Raw genomic sequence first — 19,098 nt, forward strand, 5'->3', positions numbered from 1 at the left:
AAATAAGAAACAAAAATACAACAAAGAGAATCACCTCTAAAGGTTGGTTCTTTGAGAATACTAGTAATACTAAAAAATCTCTAGCACATTTAGCACGTTGAATCAAGAGGAGGAAAAAACTTAACCTGGGAAACAACCACATAATCAGTGTGAAGAGTTTTACTTGATATATGTGACCACAAACATCTCTTGCTACTGATAATCCCTAGTAAGTTCAGTTTCCCATTCTCCAAGATAACTATTTACATCTTTTTTCTCCACAAATCCCCCGTATCTTATACACATTTCAACTCCAGTCATAACACTATGCTGATGGCTACAGTTCACATTTAGTCAAGAAAATGTAATCTACTTAATTAAATACTTCCTATCTCATCCCACTATAATACAAAAATCCATCTTCCTGCCCCCAGTTAAAATGAAGTACCCAACGCTATTCAAAAAAAAAACCTACATGCTAAATCCCATCCCTTCTTGCCTCCACTTATATCACTCTTGAGCTTCTCCCATCCCTCCAGATCTTGCATTCCCCACACCAGCCAACTGCTGCCCAATTTCTAAACTCCTCTTCCTAATAAATGCTCCTGAAATTGTTGATGCTCGCAGTCTGTACTTAATTTCAATTCTAACTTACTACTTTACTGAAACCGCTCCTATCACCTCCATGGGCCAAATTCACTTCTTCGTACTCCTCTAACAAGGACAATCAGCAATATTTGGACCACTCTGTTGTTCAGGAAATAGTCTCCTCTCTCGGCTTGGTTTCCCTCCTCTATCACTATGTGACCTTGGAATGTTTTAAGTTCTGTGGGATTCTGAATGTTCTATACCTGGCCTTTCCTTCCTAGACAATCTCAATGATTCTAGGGCTTTCAACGTAACATACAAGGTGCTTACCACTCTGCAAACTCTCTCATCCTCACAACAACAAAATGAGGTAGGAATTATACTTCCTTATTTTATAGATAAGGAAATAGAGTCTCACAGACAATGATTACACATCCGGTGCAGTAGTATAACTGGGATCGACACCTATATCTAATTCCAAAGACGAGTTCTAACTTACTAAGACATGTGTACCCTGGTTTGACTTAAAGAATCTTAGCTACTAAGCATTTTGGCAAAAGAAAAACAAAAAAGCCCATAAGTACTCTAATGATTTCATTTTGTCTACATATAACTTAAGGCTAGGAAAAAAAAGAGATTACTATTAACAAAGCAAGTACTTTTATTATTACTTGTTCATGTAATCCTTAACAAATTTAGACCTTTAATAAAAACATTAATATTCTAAGTCCAAAAAATATATATATATACACATGCATGCTAATATACTGTTAAGTATCTGAGTCTATCTCATTACTACAGCTAATATTTTTAGCTCTTGTAACAGTTTACATCATCTATTATCTACATATTTACAGAAATGTGCCAGGGACTAATGTTTTAATTTGTCATCTAGAGTAGGGATCCACAAACTACAGCTCATGGGTCAAATATAACCCACATCCTTTCTATAAATGATGTTTTACTGGAGCACAGCCATTTTACATACTATCTATGACTGCTCTGGCATAAAAATATCAGAGGTGAATAGTTAGGATAAGAGACCATGTAGCCTGGAAAGCCTATAGTACTTATTGTCTGCTCCTTTACAGAAAAAGAATGCCAGTTTCTCATCTAAAGTAATCCATCCTGTACAAATAAAAATATATGAACATAAAAGGTTTCAACACATGCTAATTTGCAAATGAACCAAAGTCATTTAAGTTCAAACAACATAACCCAGAATATATGAGGAACCCAACTTGTGAACTGAGTATCTACCTGTTTTAAAATTGTTCATTTAGTATTCTGCTACAGATCATTAATTTTGCAACAAAGACAATTTCTAAAAATGAAAAAAAAGGTTCATTCCTAAACATCTAAAAAAATACTAAGGCAGAAAGGAAGGAAGGAAGGAAAGCAGATATATTCATTTTTTCTGTGGTTATTCCTGTGGTTTTCTTTTTTAATTTTAATAGTTTATATCAGAATGTTTAAGCCTTTACTGTATTACAATTGGCCCCACAGAAAATTGTTGCTATGCATAAGATAAGCTTAGTAAAGCAAAAGGATTTTCCATGCTCTAGCAGAGTTCTTTAACATAGCGGTCAGTCACTACGGGTCTGTAGTACCAAGCCACCTCAGAAACAGAGTTTTTCCTTTTTACTTCTCAACATGACATACTACTCACATGGTAAAATAACTAGTCAAGACAAAGTAGACTCATCATTTGGTGCTGAGGTTATAGTATCTCAGTACTTTACTAGGTAAGATAGTTAAGAGGCTTAAAAATAACTCAACACCCCCCTAAAACATCCCATCTAACAGGCTGCAAGTTTTGAGTCATTTTTAGTTTTGAAAATTTATTGAGCTCTCCCCATTTTACATTTCAAATTTGCAAACATTAAACACAGCCAAGTTCTTACTGAAATTACCCCTTTCAACTTTTGACTCCTATGAGCCTACACTGAGTGACAATTGCCAAGAAGAACAGAGCTATTATGTTATCCAGTTTAGGAAAAGCGATTTCATGTTTTTGTTTTTAAATGCTGAATTTTTAAGCCCTGTTACATGACCTTTGCTTTACTGGCATGAGAGTATGGAAGACCAGGGGGGAAAAAAAGATCCAGGGTATCAAATTATTCCTCTTACCATAATTCTAAACCATCTTCCAGAAGATAAACATGTGGAGGCTGGGAAACATCTGTACTCAGTTGAATAACTGGGAGCAGGAAAGGGTACAGGTTCTTGCTGTCTGCTCCTAATCCCTATGGGAAGTATAAGTAAAACTTAACATAACACACACTAAGATCCCAACCCCACCAAAAAATTACCTATCATATAAAAAGGTCCTAAAACAAACTTACAAAAAATAAACCAATCAGATTTTCTGGGATGGTCCTAGAAACAAAGTGAGCTCTGTTTACAACTGAAAATCAAGTAGCAAAAAAATACTTACTCAATTGCCTAATGGTAATAAAACCATATATACCAAGGCTATACACATCTGTTCATTTTAAGAGATTCCATATATATTTTCTCTATTTAAGAAGTACTAACACTGCAATAATAAATTCTCTAAATCGTCTCTAAAGGAACCCAATCAAAATACTCATCATTAAACTGTATCATAGTATATTCATATCCCAGAATACTGAGGAGTCAATGAAAAAGGATTAGGCATGGAATGAAAACAACCTCAACAATAATTACTAACTGAATCTAGAGGTGTAAAAGTGTATGTATAACAACTGCATAATTTTATAAGACATCTACCTATATACACATATGAGTTATATGCATAAGAATGTTTCTTGGGAGCATACAGAAAAAATTAACACTAAATATAGGAAGGGGAAAAGGACGCTGGAAGAGGGTAAAAGAAAAGATTGTTTCCTTGGTTTTATAAGCTTTTCTTTTTCAAATGAACAATTTTTGCTCATATTAATGACCCAAGAACACAAAGATGGAGGAAGAAGAGGGGATTTAATCTAAGGTTCTAGTTTGCTTAATTACTGTCTTACAGAGGCTGACTCAGGGAAGCACACTGAGTCTAAGCACTCTACAAGAAAATGAAATGAATAAAAAGTCAATTTCTAATCCATAATAATCTCTGTAATCTAATAAACACAGAAAACTAATAAAGCATCAAACACCTCCTTACTTAGAAAATAATGCAAATATCAATATAGTTTTTAGTAAATTACAGTACAACTTGAAAGACCTTATGAAAGATGTTTTTAAAGGAAGAGAATTATTAAAATGTCACAATTAACAAAGTAGTATACTGCACTTTAAAATGTAGTTTAATTTCAGTCTCTATAGTTCAATCTTTAATAGAACAATAACAACAAAAAGAACATCAAGATAAACCAGTCAAGTTCATTCTGATTATCAAGGAGACTTAAAATCCCCTAGGAAAATGAGAAACCATCTACTTACTTAGTACATATACAACAAGCACAAGTTGCTAGCTTTAGCCAAACGAAAGTAAGCAACTGCTAAACATGTAATATTCTCTTGGTCAAAGCCTAAAGACATTCACCTTTGCAGTCTATTGACCTGAAGAATGTGTCCAATCCGAGATACTCAGCTTTAAATAAATTTGAATATTCTCTCAGCCCACAATAAGACATTGTCCGCAACACTATGAAATAATCACAATAGGACATTGTCTACAATACTAAAAAAGCTCAAAAGTAAATTCAACAGTTATTAAAATTATCAGAAACGCTTCAAGGGGCAGAAATCATATGATACAATACTATACTATACTATACTATACTATAATTACATAAGACAAAAGGGAAAATGGGGTGAAGGGTATTCTGTACTTACTATCTTTTCAACAGCCTGTGAATATGTATTTATTATTATTTCTTTTTAGACGAAAGGGGGGGAGAATAATGCCCCCTAAATATTGGCATTCTCCAGGGTATTGCTTTTGACTGCCTTTTCCTGTGCCATGTGCGTGCTGAAAGTGTCCAAATCTATTATCTCCAACCCCCTATCTCTTTATTCCAGACACAGGACATCATCATGTAGGAGCCAGTTCAAACTCTTAAGTTGACCACTGAACCAACAACTCACTATCTTCTAAAACTGGCTCCTCTCCCTACATTTCCAAACTCAAGTGATCTGAACCATTAGTGATAAATGGTATCTCAACCACCTCCTCATTCCTCTTCTCACCCAGCATCTAAACAATCCTTTATTCTCTCATATTTTTCTAATCTTTACCCTTCTCTCCATGGCTTTTCCTTCAGATCCTCATCATCTCCTTCACGGTTAAGAGATAGTCTCCCAAATACTTTCTGTGACCTTAATTTTACTCCACTCCAAATCTTGCCCCCACTGACACCCTGCTTACCTTTCTAAAATAAAAATGGTAACATTACTTGTCCTGAACTTCAGGAGATGTTCTTTTGATCTTCCTGACCTTAAACCCAAGCTCTGTATTATGTTCCAGCTACACCAAACAACTCAGTATTAGCAATACTATGTTAACATCTGAAGAAAGCTGACCGATTTAATGCATGCATTTACTACTGTTCTGTCAAGAACCACTGAAGAAACTAGGAGGATGTGCCTTAAATATCTATAACCGTAAGTACAAAGATGGCATAAAGAAAGAAGAAAGCTGTAAAGACAAGTGGTAACTGACTTAGCAAACTCAGAAAACCAAAGTTCTAAGCCAGCAGTAAAATAACAGTAAGAGGTAACATGATTTACATTATAGAAACTCCAAAAGACTCAAAAACTGGTAGTGCCAAGTACTTTAGGAAGAAGGAGGTTAAAGGTCTGGTATTAAAACTAAGAGGACCTCCACGGGGCACCTGGGTGGCTCAGTGGGTTAAACCCTCTGCCTTCAGCTAAGGTCATGATCTCAGGGTGCTAGGGCCGAGCCCCACATCGGGCTCTCTGCTCTGCAGGAAGCCTGCTTCCTCCTCTCTCTCTCTCTGCCTGCCTCTCTGCCTACTTGTGATCTCTGTCAAATAAATAAATAAAATCTTAAAAAAAAGGGGGGGGGGCAGGGCGCCTGGGTGGCTCAGCCATAAGCGTCTGCCTTCAGCTCAGGTCATGATCCCAGGATCCTAGGATCAAGCCCTGCCTTGGGCTTCCTGCTCGGCGGGAAGCTTGCTACTCCCTCTCCCACTCCTCCTGCTTGTATTTCCTCTCTCACTATCAAATAAATAAATAAAATCTTTAAAAAAAATTTTTTGTATCACTATCCATCTATCTGAAACTGCCTCATCTATCTGAAATTGCCTTAGGTAGGAATCTGTAACTGTAAAACTCATCCACAAATACTTACTGAAAGAAAAAAATCTACAATTCAAGAAGTGTTATAGTGCCTGAGAAAGACTTTTAAAAAACTAATGTTAAAATGTTTTTTACCGCAATTTTTAACTTAATAGAAAATTGTCAAGTAACTATTAACTTAGATTTCTCCATGGAAAATCTATCAATACCTTGGGGCAAGATCAATAAAAATCACTTGAGCCTACCTGGATCCAGATAGTTTATGACTTAGCATTAAGCTCTTCCCTCTCTAGTCTCTCACCACCAGAATGTAATTCACTGTAACTGTTCAAATGACACCTACACAGTTCTGTTCACTCTGAAATTTTAGATCTCTCTACCCGCTACAAAACGCCGACACTCAAAGTCAAGATGCCTAAAATCATATTCACTCCTTCCTTCAAAAATAACTCACCTGTTTCCCTACCTTCCCCATTGATGAAAGGAAAATTTTTATTTTAAATCACAAAAAAAGATCCTTTGAAAATGGAGAGTAAATTTATGCAGAAAAGCCCTAAAAACCAAGGAAAATACAGGGAAAGTACAATGAACTGCACAAATCATGAGTCTATCACCATGAGAGTCTGCTACATCTAATGAAAGAAAATGTTTTTAAAACCGTGAGAGACTCTTAGCTGTAGAGAACAAACTTCAGGTTGCTGGAGAGGACCACTGGGTGGTGATTATTGATGTGATGAGCACTGGGTGTTATAACCAACTGATAAACTGTTGAACACTACATCTAAGACTAATGATGTAATATATGTTGGCTAATTGAATTTAAATTAAAAAAAAAAGTAGAGAGTACTTTCCAGATGTCAAAAGACATCTAAAGTCAACACACAAAAGTAGTTTTTTGTTTATTTTTGTTTTGTTTTGGTTTGTTTTAAGATTTTATTTATTTATTTGACAGACAGAGATTACAAGTAGGCAGAAAGGCAGGAAGAGAGAGAGGAGGAAGCAGGCTCCCTGCTGAGCAGAGAGCCACATGCGGGACTCGATCCCAGGACCCTGAGATCATGACCTGAGCCAAAGGCAGCGGCTTAACCCACTAAGCCACCCAGGTGCCCACAAAAGTAGTTTTTAAAAGTGTTTAGATCACACATGAAAAAGACATAAAGTGAGAGAGGCCCTTCACTACATTAAAGTAAACCACATGAGAACAATGATTAATTTTTAAAAAGAAAAAAAAAAGCCCAAAACCCTAGAATCTTAAATACAGAGAACTGGTGTGTCGGAGGCAGGCCCCTGGCCAGGGCAGCTTCCGCCATTAAAAGATGGCGCCTGGCTAGCTGCCAGGTTAGGATTGCCTCGTGAGACTAAGCGGAACGCCCAAAGAGGAAGTAAACATCATTGGTTGCTAGCGAAGTTGTTCCTTTAGGTGCGCAGCCTGATTCGCTCCCTCCTGTACCCTGCTCGCTGATTGGTCATGTAAACATATATAAGTGTGTAGACTTGCGGAAATAAAGAGAGAGAAGAGAGAGAAGATGCATCCGAACCAGGGCGTCTTGTCGTCCCTGCAGGCCGAGGGCGATAAATGGTGCCGAAACCCGGGAACTAAATAAAGGAATCTTGCGAGGTAATCCGCAGGAAAGCAGGGAGTAAAGGTCCGCAGGTAAGCAGGGACATTAGCCATGTTCAAAAGTGGAAATTCCGCGGTAAAGCGGAGAGTAAAAATAGAAAAACCTTGCAAGGGAGAAGTCCGCAGGTAAGCGGGGTAAAACCACGACAAAGGTGGTGGGAAACTTCTACTAGACCGCAACAAGAAGCGGGGCGGCCATAGAGCCGGGATTTTCTTATCAAAACCGCAGGTAAGCGGGGAAGGGACCACGATCAAAGTGGTGGGAATCTTGTACAAGTCCGCAATAAGAAGCGGGGCGGCCTTAGAGCCGGGATTTAGCAAGTCCGCAATAAGAAGCGGGGCGGCCTTGAGCCGGAATTAACTTGTACAAGTCCGCAATAAGAAGCGGGGTGGCCTTAGAGCCGGGATTTAGCGAGTCCGCAATAAGAAGCGGGGCGGCCTTAGAGCGGAATTTATCGGTGAGTCTTTAACGTCCGCGTCTGTTGTCTGTGTGTTCATAATGGGATCTGAAGTATCTAAAGTGGTTGGAAGGGTCTTTTTAGAAGACTTGCTGAAAGCCAATGGAACTCCACTAAAAGCAAAAACTGCTCGGGCCTTTTTGAATACAGTGGAAAAGGCGGCTCCATGGTTCCTAGATGAAGGCTTGCTAAACATACCTCAATGGGACCACTTAGGGGAGGATTTGAAGAAACAGGACAATAAAACGCCTTTGCCACCCGGGACCCTGGCAATATGGACCTTAGTCCGGGGATGCCTGGTGGGGCCTAAACCCAAATGTGAATCAGCTCTACAAGAGGGAGCAGAGGCATTGGAGGAAGTTAAAGAGGAGAATTTGTCTTTGCCATTGAGGACCCGGTGCAACAGGCGAGACATTATCATAAGCTGTTCCATGTGAATGCTTTAACTCTTCGCCTCAAATTTAACATAACAAAAGCACAGGCACTGGACATAGTAGTCTCCTGCAGAAATTGCGTGATCTTACTACCTGCACCGACCTTGGGGGTTAATTCTAAGGGTTTGTTACCTAATCATATATGGCAAATGGATGTCACACATGTTTCAGAATTTGGAAAGTTAAGATATGTTCATGTCTCTGTAGATACCTGCTCTGGAAAAATTTTCGCCTCAGTACATGGGGTGGGGGGAAATCCAGAGATGTTATCGCCCATTGCCTACAGGCTTTTGCGGCATGGGGAAAGCCACCCCAATTAAAGACAGATAATGGTCCAGCCTATAGTCCACAACCCTTTAAAGCCCTCCTACAACAACCTGACGTTGACTTGATACATGGAATACCCTATAACCCACAAGGACAGGGTGTTGTGGAGCGTGCGCATCTTACAATAAAAAATGCGCTTTATAAACAAAAAGGGGGAAGAGGGGACACCTTCAGGTCCCCTAAAGATAAGCTCAACACCATTCTCTTTATTTTGAATTTTTTAACGTTGGACAAAACGGGTAAATCAGCTGCAGACAGACATGCAAGTGATGCTGCTGCTTCCCCTAAGCCTTTAGTACTTTGGATGGACATCCTCACAGGAAAGTGGAATGAACCAAATCCAGTGTTAGTATGGAGTAGGGGGTCTCTATGTGTTTTTCCACATGAAAAGGAGGCTCCAATTCGGATCCCAGAGCGGCTGTTGCGTGCAGCCTTGCCTCCAAACACCAGTCATGATGCTGAAGATGCTGATGATAACTCTGGGGATGCTACACCTCCTGTGGCAGACTCAAGCCAGAGAGCTGTGAGCAGTGGTTAAAGCATGGCTATATCCTTTACCAGTGACTAACTCTTCTCTCATATTTCCTCCTCTCCCTTTGATGCATGGTAGGTCTGTAACTTGCTAGGAGCATGTACTGATATCTCAGCAGTGTCCATGTTAAATGGTGGCAAATTCCGCAACTGTTCTTATAAACAAAATGACTCTAGTATCTTTGAGACAACAGTTAATGTGTCTTGTCCCAATAATATTACTTATCAGCCCACTCCCATATACGTCTGGCCACCGTTCCTTTTCCTCGTAACAAATGCTAGCGAGCTGAATGATACGTTGAATTGCACTAAGAATTGCTATCTTTCCCAGTGCTGGAATGTCACGGCCTTCAAGCTGGCTGTGATTATGCGTATCCCTACCCATGTTCCTATCCCAGTTTCCATTCCAGAGGACAAGTTACCGGTGGTGCTATCCAGAAAGAAGAGAGATTTTGGTATCACAGCCGCCGTTGGTGACAGCATTGGCTATATCTACAGCAGCTGCCACGGCAGCAGCAGTCTCGCTTGCTACAACTATACCCACTGCAGAAGCTGTGAACACCCTTGCAGAAGGAACGGCAGCTGCCCTTCAAACACAGACTCAGATCAATGCACATCTGCAAGCAGGAATCCTGATAGTCAACCAGAGAGTGGATTTGGTTCAAGAACAAGTGGACATATGGGGGGCCCTATTGGGACTGGGATGTATAGTACCCTTCCTGGCAATTTGTGTAACTCCCATAGCCTATACTAATATGAGTGACTAACAGAATGTCTCCCGACAGCTCTCCCAATACTTGCGGGGGAATTAGTCCGCAGAATTCCAAAACTATACTCAGCACCTGCTACTAGGCATAACAAGGATAAATAACACCAGAGTTGAGCTTGCAACCCTCCCAGAGATAATCAAAACAATGCAAGACGTGTTAACCTTTACGAAACAATGGGCTAGCGTAATTGGTCTGATGATAATCCTCGGAGTGGGCTTGATTCTGCTAGTAAGGAAACTGCAAATTTGGAGGCGACAGCAACCTAGGCAACAGCAAGCCATGGTGCAGGCCTTGTTAGCCATCGAGGCTGGAACATCCCCCCAAGTGTGGCTAAGTATGCTGGATCGGTAGTCAATGACGGGTAAGATTGGTGGGGGAAATATACCAACCTAAGACAGGACGCAGATCATTGATATCTGCCGTCTGATGACGGGTAAGGATATTCCCCGCCACTGACAACCTAAGACAGGCACGATCCCTGCCATAAAAGAAAAAAGGGGGAGATGTCGGAGGCAGGCCCCTGGCCAGGGTGGCTTCCGCCATTAAAAGATGGCGCCTGGCTAGTTGCCAGGTTAGGATTGCCTCGTGAGACTAAGCGGAACGCCCAAAGAGGAAGTAAACATCATTGGTTGCTAGCGAAGTTGTTCCTTTAGGTGCACAGCCTGATTCGCTCCCTCCTGTACCCTGCTCGCTGATTGGTCATGTAAGCGTATATAAGTGTGTAGACTTGCGGAAATAAAGAGAGAGAAGAGAGAGAGAGAAGAGAGAGAAGATGCATCCGAACCAGGGCGTTTTGTCGTCCCTGCAGGCCGAGGGCGATACTGGTGGTTGCCAGAGAGGAGGTGAGTAAGAGGATCGGCAAAATATAAAGAAGGAGTTAAGAGGTACAAACTTGGGGTGCCTTCTCTCTGCCTGCCTCTCTGCCTACTTGTGATCTCTCTCTGTCAAATAAATAAATAAAATCTTTAAAAAAAAAAAAAGGAGGTACAAACTTCCATTTATAAAATAAATAGCTCCCAGGGATTAGAAGTACAGCATAGGGAATACAGTCAATAATACTATAATACAAATGTACGGTGACAAGTGTTAACTACACTTACTGTGTGAGCACTGAATAATGTGTATGACTGTCAAAGCACTATGTTGTACACCTGAAACTAACACTGTATGTTAATCAGACTTCAATTAAAAATATATATATTAAATTAAGTGGGGTGCCTGGGTGGCTCAGTGGATTAAAGCCTCTGCCTTCGGCTCAGGTCATGATCTCAGGGTCCTGGGATCGAGCCCCACATCAGGCTCTCTGCTTGGCAAGGAGCCGGCTTCCCCCCATCCCCTCTACCTGCCTCTCTGCCTACTTGTGATCTCTGTCTGTCAAATAAATAAATAAAATCTTAAAATATACACATATTAAATTAAGAAACTGGAAAGTGACTTACCTGAACAAGATGAATAAGTGTTGTCAGAATAGCACATCTCAACATATTGTGCTCTTCACTCTGCTTCCAAAGAAGAGGCAAATACTGTACCAGACATCCTACATATGGTCGTATCTATCACAACAGAAGTAGGGGTAGCAAAAGAACTGTATTAGGAAAGAAGGCAATTTCCTTCAAGAACCACTGACACAACATTATTAAGTCCCAGGCAGGAAATATTTAATATTTACTAAATGAAATGTATTGTGCATACATCTTTTTAAAGATAAATCGGATATTACACAGAGACACAAAGCTCTATGGTAAATATTTTTAAAGAATTTTAAGTAATTACCAGATATACTGCATGAATTAAACCTTAGGAAAATAACATAATACAGCCAGTTATCTACAGTTTAATAAAAAATGCTGCTATATCCTGGATCTTTTTCAACAAAGCAGCTTACCTAACTAGCAACAGCACTGTCTTAAAAAAAAAAGTCAGCATTTACTCATACATTCGACAATTATCTGATGGCACCTTCCAGAGAACAAGGCACCAGAAAGAAAAGAATATAAAGGTAGACATAAAAATCTTGCAATGAGGGGAGTCTGGGTGGCTCAGTGGGTTAAAGCCTCTGCTTTTGGCTCAGGTCATGATCCCAAGGTCCTGGGATCAAGCTCTCCATCAGGCTCTCTGCTCAGCGGGGAGTCTGCTTCCCTTCCTCTCTCTCTGCCTGCCTCTCTGCCTATTTGTGACATCTGTCAAATAAATAAATAAAATCTTTAAAAAAAAAAAATCTTGCAATGAGAAAAGATCAGTAGAATGATAAAGGTGTACAAGAGGTATAGTGAAAACATTGAACAAAATCCTTTTTAAAAGACACAATTGTTAAGACCACCATGGACTAAGCTAACCAGTTTTGAAAATATACCAAGACACAGTACAGCCTGACAGTTTCTTAAAAAATAAAAAGGATCTACACTGAAGCTGGACAGCAATCCAGTCTCTTGTTGGTTTATGGTTACAGTACCTAAAATTGCTCTGATGAGTAAGCTTCGTGATAAACAGAAATACTAGACATTCACAACTTCAGTAATATCTCTTTCAATCCCAAGAATTAAAATTAAAAGGTGCTCCAGAAAAAATGAGATTTTCCCTTTTTTGCTTTTAAAACACCATATACACTAAAAGAATAGTAAAAAATGTGCAGAATTGCTTGCCTCTTAGGATACGAGGGAGGCTGCAGAAAGACAAGAAGTTAAATATTTATGCAAATATTTCAGTGAGATAAAACTGAAGAATTATAAGACTCTTTATTATATATCACCTATTTTCAAATTTTGACTCACTATTATTTATTGAGCACTTAATCTTGGTAAGTGCTCTCCATCCTAAAGATCACTCTAATTAGCTTATAAAAGCAGGCCAATTAGTATGTAAAACCACAGGTTTCAAACAACTTGACTCACTCACACTTAACTGAAAACCTACATAACAGCATATTCTACTGACATAGAAAATAAACTGATTTTGGTTTTGATTGTCAAGTGAGAACCCTTTCAAAGAAGGGCTAAAAAAAAGTATATGCTCTTAATTATACATAAGGTAGGAATTGAAACCCAAGTACCCAGGTACATTTGTAAGTCATAAAATATTTACATCCCAAACTTAGCTGTACATTGGAATTTATGATATTCTAAATTAAAATTAATGCTTCAAAACAAGAATTTCAATAGTCACCCACAGAGTTATGTTACAAAATACATCCCCCAAAAATGGGGCACAGGGCTGGGGATTAGCAAATAAGAGTGAGGACATGAGAGCCAAACACATTCCCTTAGGATAAAAGGGAAGAGCATAAAAAAAAATCTGAGGAAACTTGTTATAGATTTGATATTAGATAACAGTAGTAATTAATGTTAAGTTCCCTGAGTATAATCATGGCTATGGCTAAGAAGAAGAGAAGTCTAATATTTCGGGGTAAAGTGCCATAATACTTGAAACTAAAATTCAAATGGTTTAACAGTAACAACAATAATTTGTGTATGCACACAGATTAAAAAAAGAGCAATATAGTAAAATGTTAGTAACTGATAAAACTAAATTAAGGATATATAGGTATTGATTTACTGCAACTTTTCTGTACATCTGAAATATTTAAATGAAAAGATATGTAAAAAAAAGAAAAAAGATAAAATCACACCTATACACAATTCTGAAAATGGTTATACTCCATGGGGTTTTTTTTGGTAGGCCAGTATCAACTATTTGCTCAACATCTACTAAGACACATGGAAATAACATTTTCTAGACAACAGGCTATAAAAGAAACTAAACTATCAGCATAATATAAATGAGATGAAAAGTACAATACATGCACTCATCTTTTGGCACCTCCACTCAAAAAGCAAACAAAACAAAATACAGGGGAATACTGTGAGAACTAAAGTGTTCTGAGTTAGTTCATCATATACAGGGAGGCGCCACCTTCCTTTGTAACACAGTACTAAAAGTGTGAAAATCAAGTGTGAGAACCTAACAAATGTTTTAAGAAGGGTTCCATCCACAGGGGATTTAAAAAAGTAAGTATCCAAACGACACCTCATGTTTTAGATCTAATTTCCACAGAACATTTAATATTTCACACAGGCTCTTTAATTTTGTTCTTTTTCACTGGAAATTCATTAAGTTTAAAGAATGTCTGCCTGACACCAAAACCTGATGATTACCTATCTTTTCTATGTATTTATGGAATCACTGCAATGGAATAATTTAAGTTTTCAACTTTTTCAAAAAGCAGAGAAAATATAATTTTTAAATAATTGCACATTATACTATGAAGATGGTGACTTCACTGAAACTTCTCAATTAAACCATTAAGTGTCATCTCACTGTTATAAGATGGCTCAAACTATTTACAACCTAACGGACAAAAATGAAATTTAGCACACAAAAGATAAATCAATGATATATAAATGATGGAGCTGTTCGAAAGTTAACATAGATCGGGCTCTCTGCTCAGCGGGGAGCCTGCTTTCTCCTCTCTCTCTGCCTGCCTGTCTGCCTACTTGTCTGTCAAATAAGTAAATAAAATCTTTAAAAAAAAAAAGAGTTAACATAGGAAAGTTCAACAATCAGACTACAAAAAATATTTCTCATAACCACTTCCTACCTGAATTCTGAAAACACAAAATATTACTGGGTAACTCTATCTCATTATTTAATGATGATAGTGTCACCCAAGTTGCTTAGGCTATTTATCTTCTGAAAGGCAAATATGGATAAAAGGACGAAACCTTCTACATTTACTAAGACGAGGAATTTCAACTTAAGATACAAGGATTTAGAGACTAGGGAAGATGTAAGTAAGAAAATTCATTTCCACAAAAAGAAAGCTTCTTTAATAAATTTCTACAAGCCAGATAGTATATAAATAAGAAGATAAAAAATGGCCAAACCTTGTTTCTATAATCAGGTTTTTAAATGAAAAACAATTTACTGCATTTGTATAATTTCTAAAGTACACCGCACATTTATAATAATTTCATACTCATGAAACCTTGTGAGTTGGGGGACTTCAGAATTATCTTTATTATTTTATACACAAGGACACAAAGTTAAAGACTTTACCAAAACTAAATAGCAGAGAAAGGCATTTGAAATGAATTAAGAGTTTCAATTAACTCTCTGGGTGATCAAAATCTCTCAGTATTCTTTAAAAGCCAAAATCAAAATAATTTAACTAATGTAATAAGAATACCAGGTGCTAAGAAGATTGTAAGATAATACTGTTTTTAGACACTCAGACCCATATCAGCTGCAAGTGATTAAAACAGACTCAAAACTGCTGCTGGAGTTTCAGGGTGACTTTGAGTATCGGTAATACCACTAAGATGTATGTACTTTAACAAATTCCTTAAAATCTCAAACTATTTGAGATAATAAATTCCAATCCTCTCCCAAAGGTTTCTGTGAAGATTAAATGAGACATATAACGCAAATCACTTAGTACAGACGTTTTAACTTGCCCTTATCCAGTAATTGACAGCAGTTCTCACCAGTTGCTTTAGAATTGAAAAACAAGCGCAAAGGTATCAAAATTCACTAAAAGATCCAGGAATACATTTTCAATCTGTGAACTCAGTTTTCTTTCCCTGTTATCTCACAGATTTACTTCAGTATTTTTCAAACAAGGATATGCAGTGGTGAACTAGGATATGAGAAATTACTAGGATAATTAGGGGTAGTTTCTTGGATTATCAATTTTCACACAAATTAGGAGAAACAGAAGCTGAGTAATTTAATGGTTTAATAATAATGTAACTGTTGAAAACTTTACATATTATTTTTATATTAAACATGTACATAATGTAGACCAAAATGTAAAACACATTTCATTTTGAAGGTAAAAATAATAGACCGCTGGGAATATTTGCATTTGCTGACACATTTGTAGCTATGTGCTCAAACACAATGAATTTTAAGAAGTATTATTAAGGATAAACTGGATCTACTAAGAGATATAAAATTCTGCATTCTAAAACCTCTATATTACTGATCCCATTTTTTTATTTTAAAATTTTAATTTTCTCAAGTCATTTTTTGAAAACTCAAGTACACATGTCAATATAACTGAAATCACAACCATACAGGTTGTAAGCATTTTAATGCACGTTTTAACTTTTAAAAAATGTACATAAAGCTGATATATTAATGCATTCTACATATACTTCACTCACCTTCCTAACATTTATTTTAATGTTTTATAACAAATTTACCTGTATGTTGACTCTTTCAATCACACAAGAAAGGACATGCAAAACATGCATCTTTGTGTCACATTCTGTAACTTGCTGCAGTAGCTGAAAAAGTAGTGTGAACATGGTTTCCAAATACTGCAGTGAAACAGAAATAAAAAAGGGGTCAGAATAGAAATAGAAATATCTTCACAAACAGAAATAAGAAATAAAATAATAAAATAATCTCAAGCATTACCAAAGTAACTTCAAATTGTTCAAGTTGCCAATATTTAGAATGGTGAATTCTTTTTTATTATTGCTCAACAGGTTCATTTCAGAATTCAATTCATCCACAAACTCAATAATGTTTTCAGAGGAAAACTGTGTCTTAACTTTGTGTTTACATTTTATACCACTAACTAAATTGCTAAGTGTCTTTTCTGTCTTTGCCTTTCCATAATGCCTGTTGCCAATCACAGAATGTTTTGTTTTGTGAAGTCTACTCATTAAAGTGAAATGTGTATCACTAACTATACTTGCATACTAGCTCTCTGATGTGGTCCGTAACATAAGCTGCATGGAGATACCAATTTCTGCACATACACATTTATTATTCAAAGCATGACAGATTATTATTAGGAAATAGAAAACAAATATTCCATGTCTGGCTATTAACTCATTTCTATGTTACAAAATTACAGTAGGAATTAACAAATCACAGGATGCCAGATATTTACAAAAAAACAAACATCTGATCTTTCAGATAGTTTGCTTAAAGAAGATTTTGAAAACATTTATTCCATCCAAAAATACCTAATGATTCTTACTAATGAAAAGCCTGCTCTTTAAGTTTCTCTAATGTATGACCTACACAAATAGTACAGATAGACTTTTTATCATATTAACTTTCTTCTTGCCCAGTCTTTTTTTTTTTTTCTTTAAAGAGAGAGGGAGAGAGAGAGGGGAGAGGGAGAGAGATTCTTAAGCAGGCCCTACCCCCAGCATGGAGGGGGACTCGGACCTTGATCTCATGACCCTGAGATCACAACCAGGGTGGAAACCAAAGCTGGATGCCCAACTGACTAAACCACCCAGGTGCCCCTGCCCAGTCTTCTTAAGAATCCACACTACCAGGGCGCCTGAGTGGCTCACAACGAAGAAATAGTTAAGGATAATCTAAGGAGTAAAAGTAACAGACATAGATAAAATGAAACTAGATTTTTAAAAATAATTTTAAGATTTTATTTATTTGACAGAGTGAGAAGGAGAGTGAGAGAGCACAAGCAGGGGGAGCAGCAGGCAGAGGGAGAGGAAGAAGGAGGCTTCCCGCAGAGCAGAGAGGCTGATGCGGGACTCGATCCCAGGATCCTGAGATCATGACCTGAGCCCAAGGCAGATGCTTAAACAACTGAGCCACCCAGCCACCCCTTAAAAAACAAACAAACAAACAAAAAAAACCTAGCTGCTTTATAATTGTGAAAAAGAAACAAGTTTGTCAACTCCAAATCAGTTAAGATAGCTAAACAAAAATAAGCAGAATGAAAAGTTATGAATCAAAATTACCAATACAAGTAATTTCTTCCAGAATAATCCAATACACTTTTAAATTTGGCTTTAATCAATAATAGATACATATAATTTCATTTATAAAATAACACCTAATATTCAAAAGACATAAGCAGAAATTGTTATAAGTCTTATAAATATTCTTACCGGTAGAAACTGATCTGTTCTAAATTCAAAATCATCAACAGGTAAAGAGTAGTTAAGGAATATTGAGAATGTATGAGATATATCAGAATAAAATATGTCTAAAAACCAAATATAATAAACCATTCAAAAACTATATTTTAAACTAACAAATTTTACCCAAAAACTAATAATTTAAATATGTCACTAAAATCCTTCACAATGAAATTTTTTTTTAAAAGATTTATTTATTTGAGACAGAGATAGAGGGAGCATGAGCAAGGGGAGGGGAAACGGGAGAATGGAGACAAATAGAAGCCCTGCTGAGCAGGGAACCTAATGCAGGGCTCCATCTCAGGACCCCAGAATCATGACCTGAGCTGAGGGCATATGCTTAACCGAATGACCCACTGAGGCACTCATGAAGTGTATTTTTAAGATTTTATTTTTAAGTAATTTCCATAGCCAACATGGGGCTCGAACTCACAACCCCAAGATCAAGAGTTGCATGTTCCACAGACTGAGTCAGCCAGACGCCCCACCACAAAGGAGTATTTTTAAATTCTTTAAAGGATATTTAACTTCAGTGTTGTAGCTGTCTCAATACGGACCTAAAAAAAAAAAAAAAAAAGTTATTAGTTTTTAGTAATTCTAGAGCTACTAAATATCATTAATATCAAATGCCAAAAGAATTTATTCCAAATCACTTCCTTTACTCTTTTTGTTACTACTTGAGTCACAGAGCAAATTTTCATCTAGAAATAAAAAAATATTGCTCTTACTTTGCAACAAGAGTCGAAAAGAAAAAAATAAAAAGTCCCACCCTCTCCAGTTTCCCATAATTTACTTCAGGAGCCTTTAATCCATGAAGTACTTGCAGGAAAAAAAAATAATTTGCCATAAGTGTGTGGACAGGGTGGCACTAAGAGAACAGTACAACGGGGTTGCCACAGGGAAAGAGAAGGTTGAGATGAGAGAAGAGACAGACAAATGGGGTGGGGCCAGTAAAGCTGGGAGATGTTCAATGAAGAGCGAGGGAGGAGAAAAGTAGTATGAGAAGGGAAGATGAGGAGGAAGAACACCTATTTCCATCTGCAAATCCATTACAGGAAAGCCATAAACTACCCAAAGATATATTCCAAGATTTTCTAAATCCCAAAGTTCGCAAATACACAAAGATTTATGCAAGCTTCTGACTTTCCCCAATCTTATTTTCTCTGTATATCAGCACATTCCCTGGGCAAATCACATCATGACAGCTTAATCTCCCCATTATTTTCTTTCAAGTTTTACCCGTGA

At 37.5% G+C, this 19,098-nt stretch overlaps 1 protein-coding gene across 4 annotated transcripts in view; it reads right to left on the reverse strand.

The window, feature by feature from the left end:
• The window catches only part of IPO11 (importin 11), a 215,873-nt gene that overhangs the window by 115,934 nt on the left and 80,841 nt on the right, over positions 1 to 19,098 (reverse strand). For 3 of the 4 annotated variants that reach the window (XM_032336150.1, XM_032336152.1, XM_032336153.1), the window contains exons 17-21: positions 18,377 to 18,410; positions 17,824 to 17,864; positions 16,150 to 16,266; positions 11,389 to 11,502; positions 2,698 to 2,813 (exon numbers count right to left, since the gene is read on the reverse strand). In XM_032336150.1, coding sequence (XP_032192041.1) covers positions 2,698 to 2,813; positions 11,389 to 11,502; positions 16,150 to 16,266; positions 17,824 to 17,864; positions 18,377 to 18,410 — 422 coding nt within the window. The remainder of the gene's footprint in view (positions 1 to 2,697; positions 2,814 to 11,388; positions 11,503 to 16,149; positions 16,267 to 17,823; positions 17,865 to 18,376; positions 18,411 to 19,098) is intronic. The other variant, XM_032336151.1, reaches the window with a different exon arrangement.

The sequence above is a fragment of the Mustela erminea genome, chromosome 3 (assembly GCF_009829155.1).
Source record: "Mustela erminea isolate mMusErm1 chromosome 3, mMusErm1.Pri, whole genome shotgun sequence".
In the NCBI taxonomy this organism is placed as follows: Eukaryota; Metazoa; Chordata; class Mammalia; order Carnivora; family Mustelidae; genus Mustela; species Mustela erminea.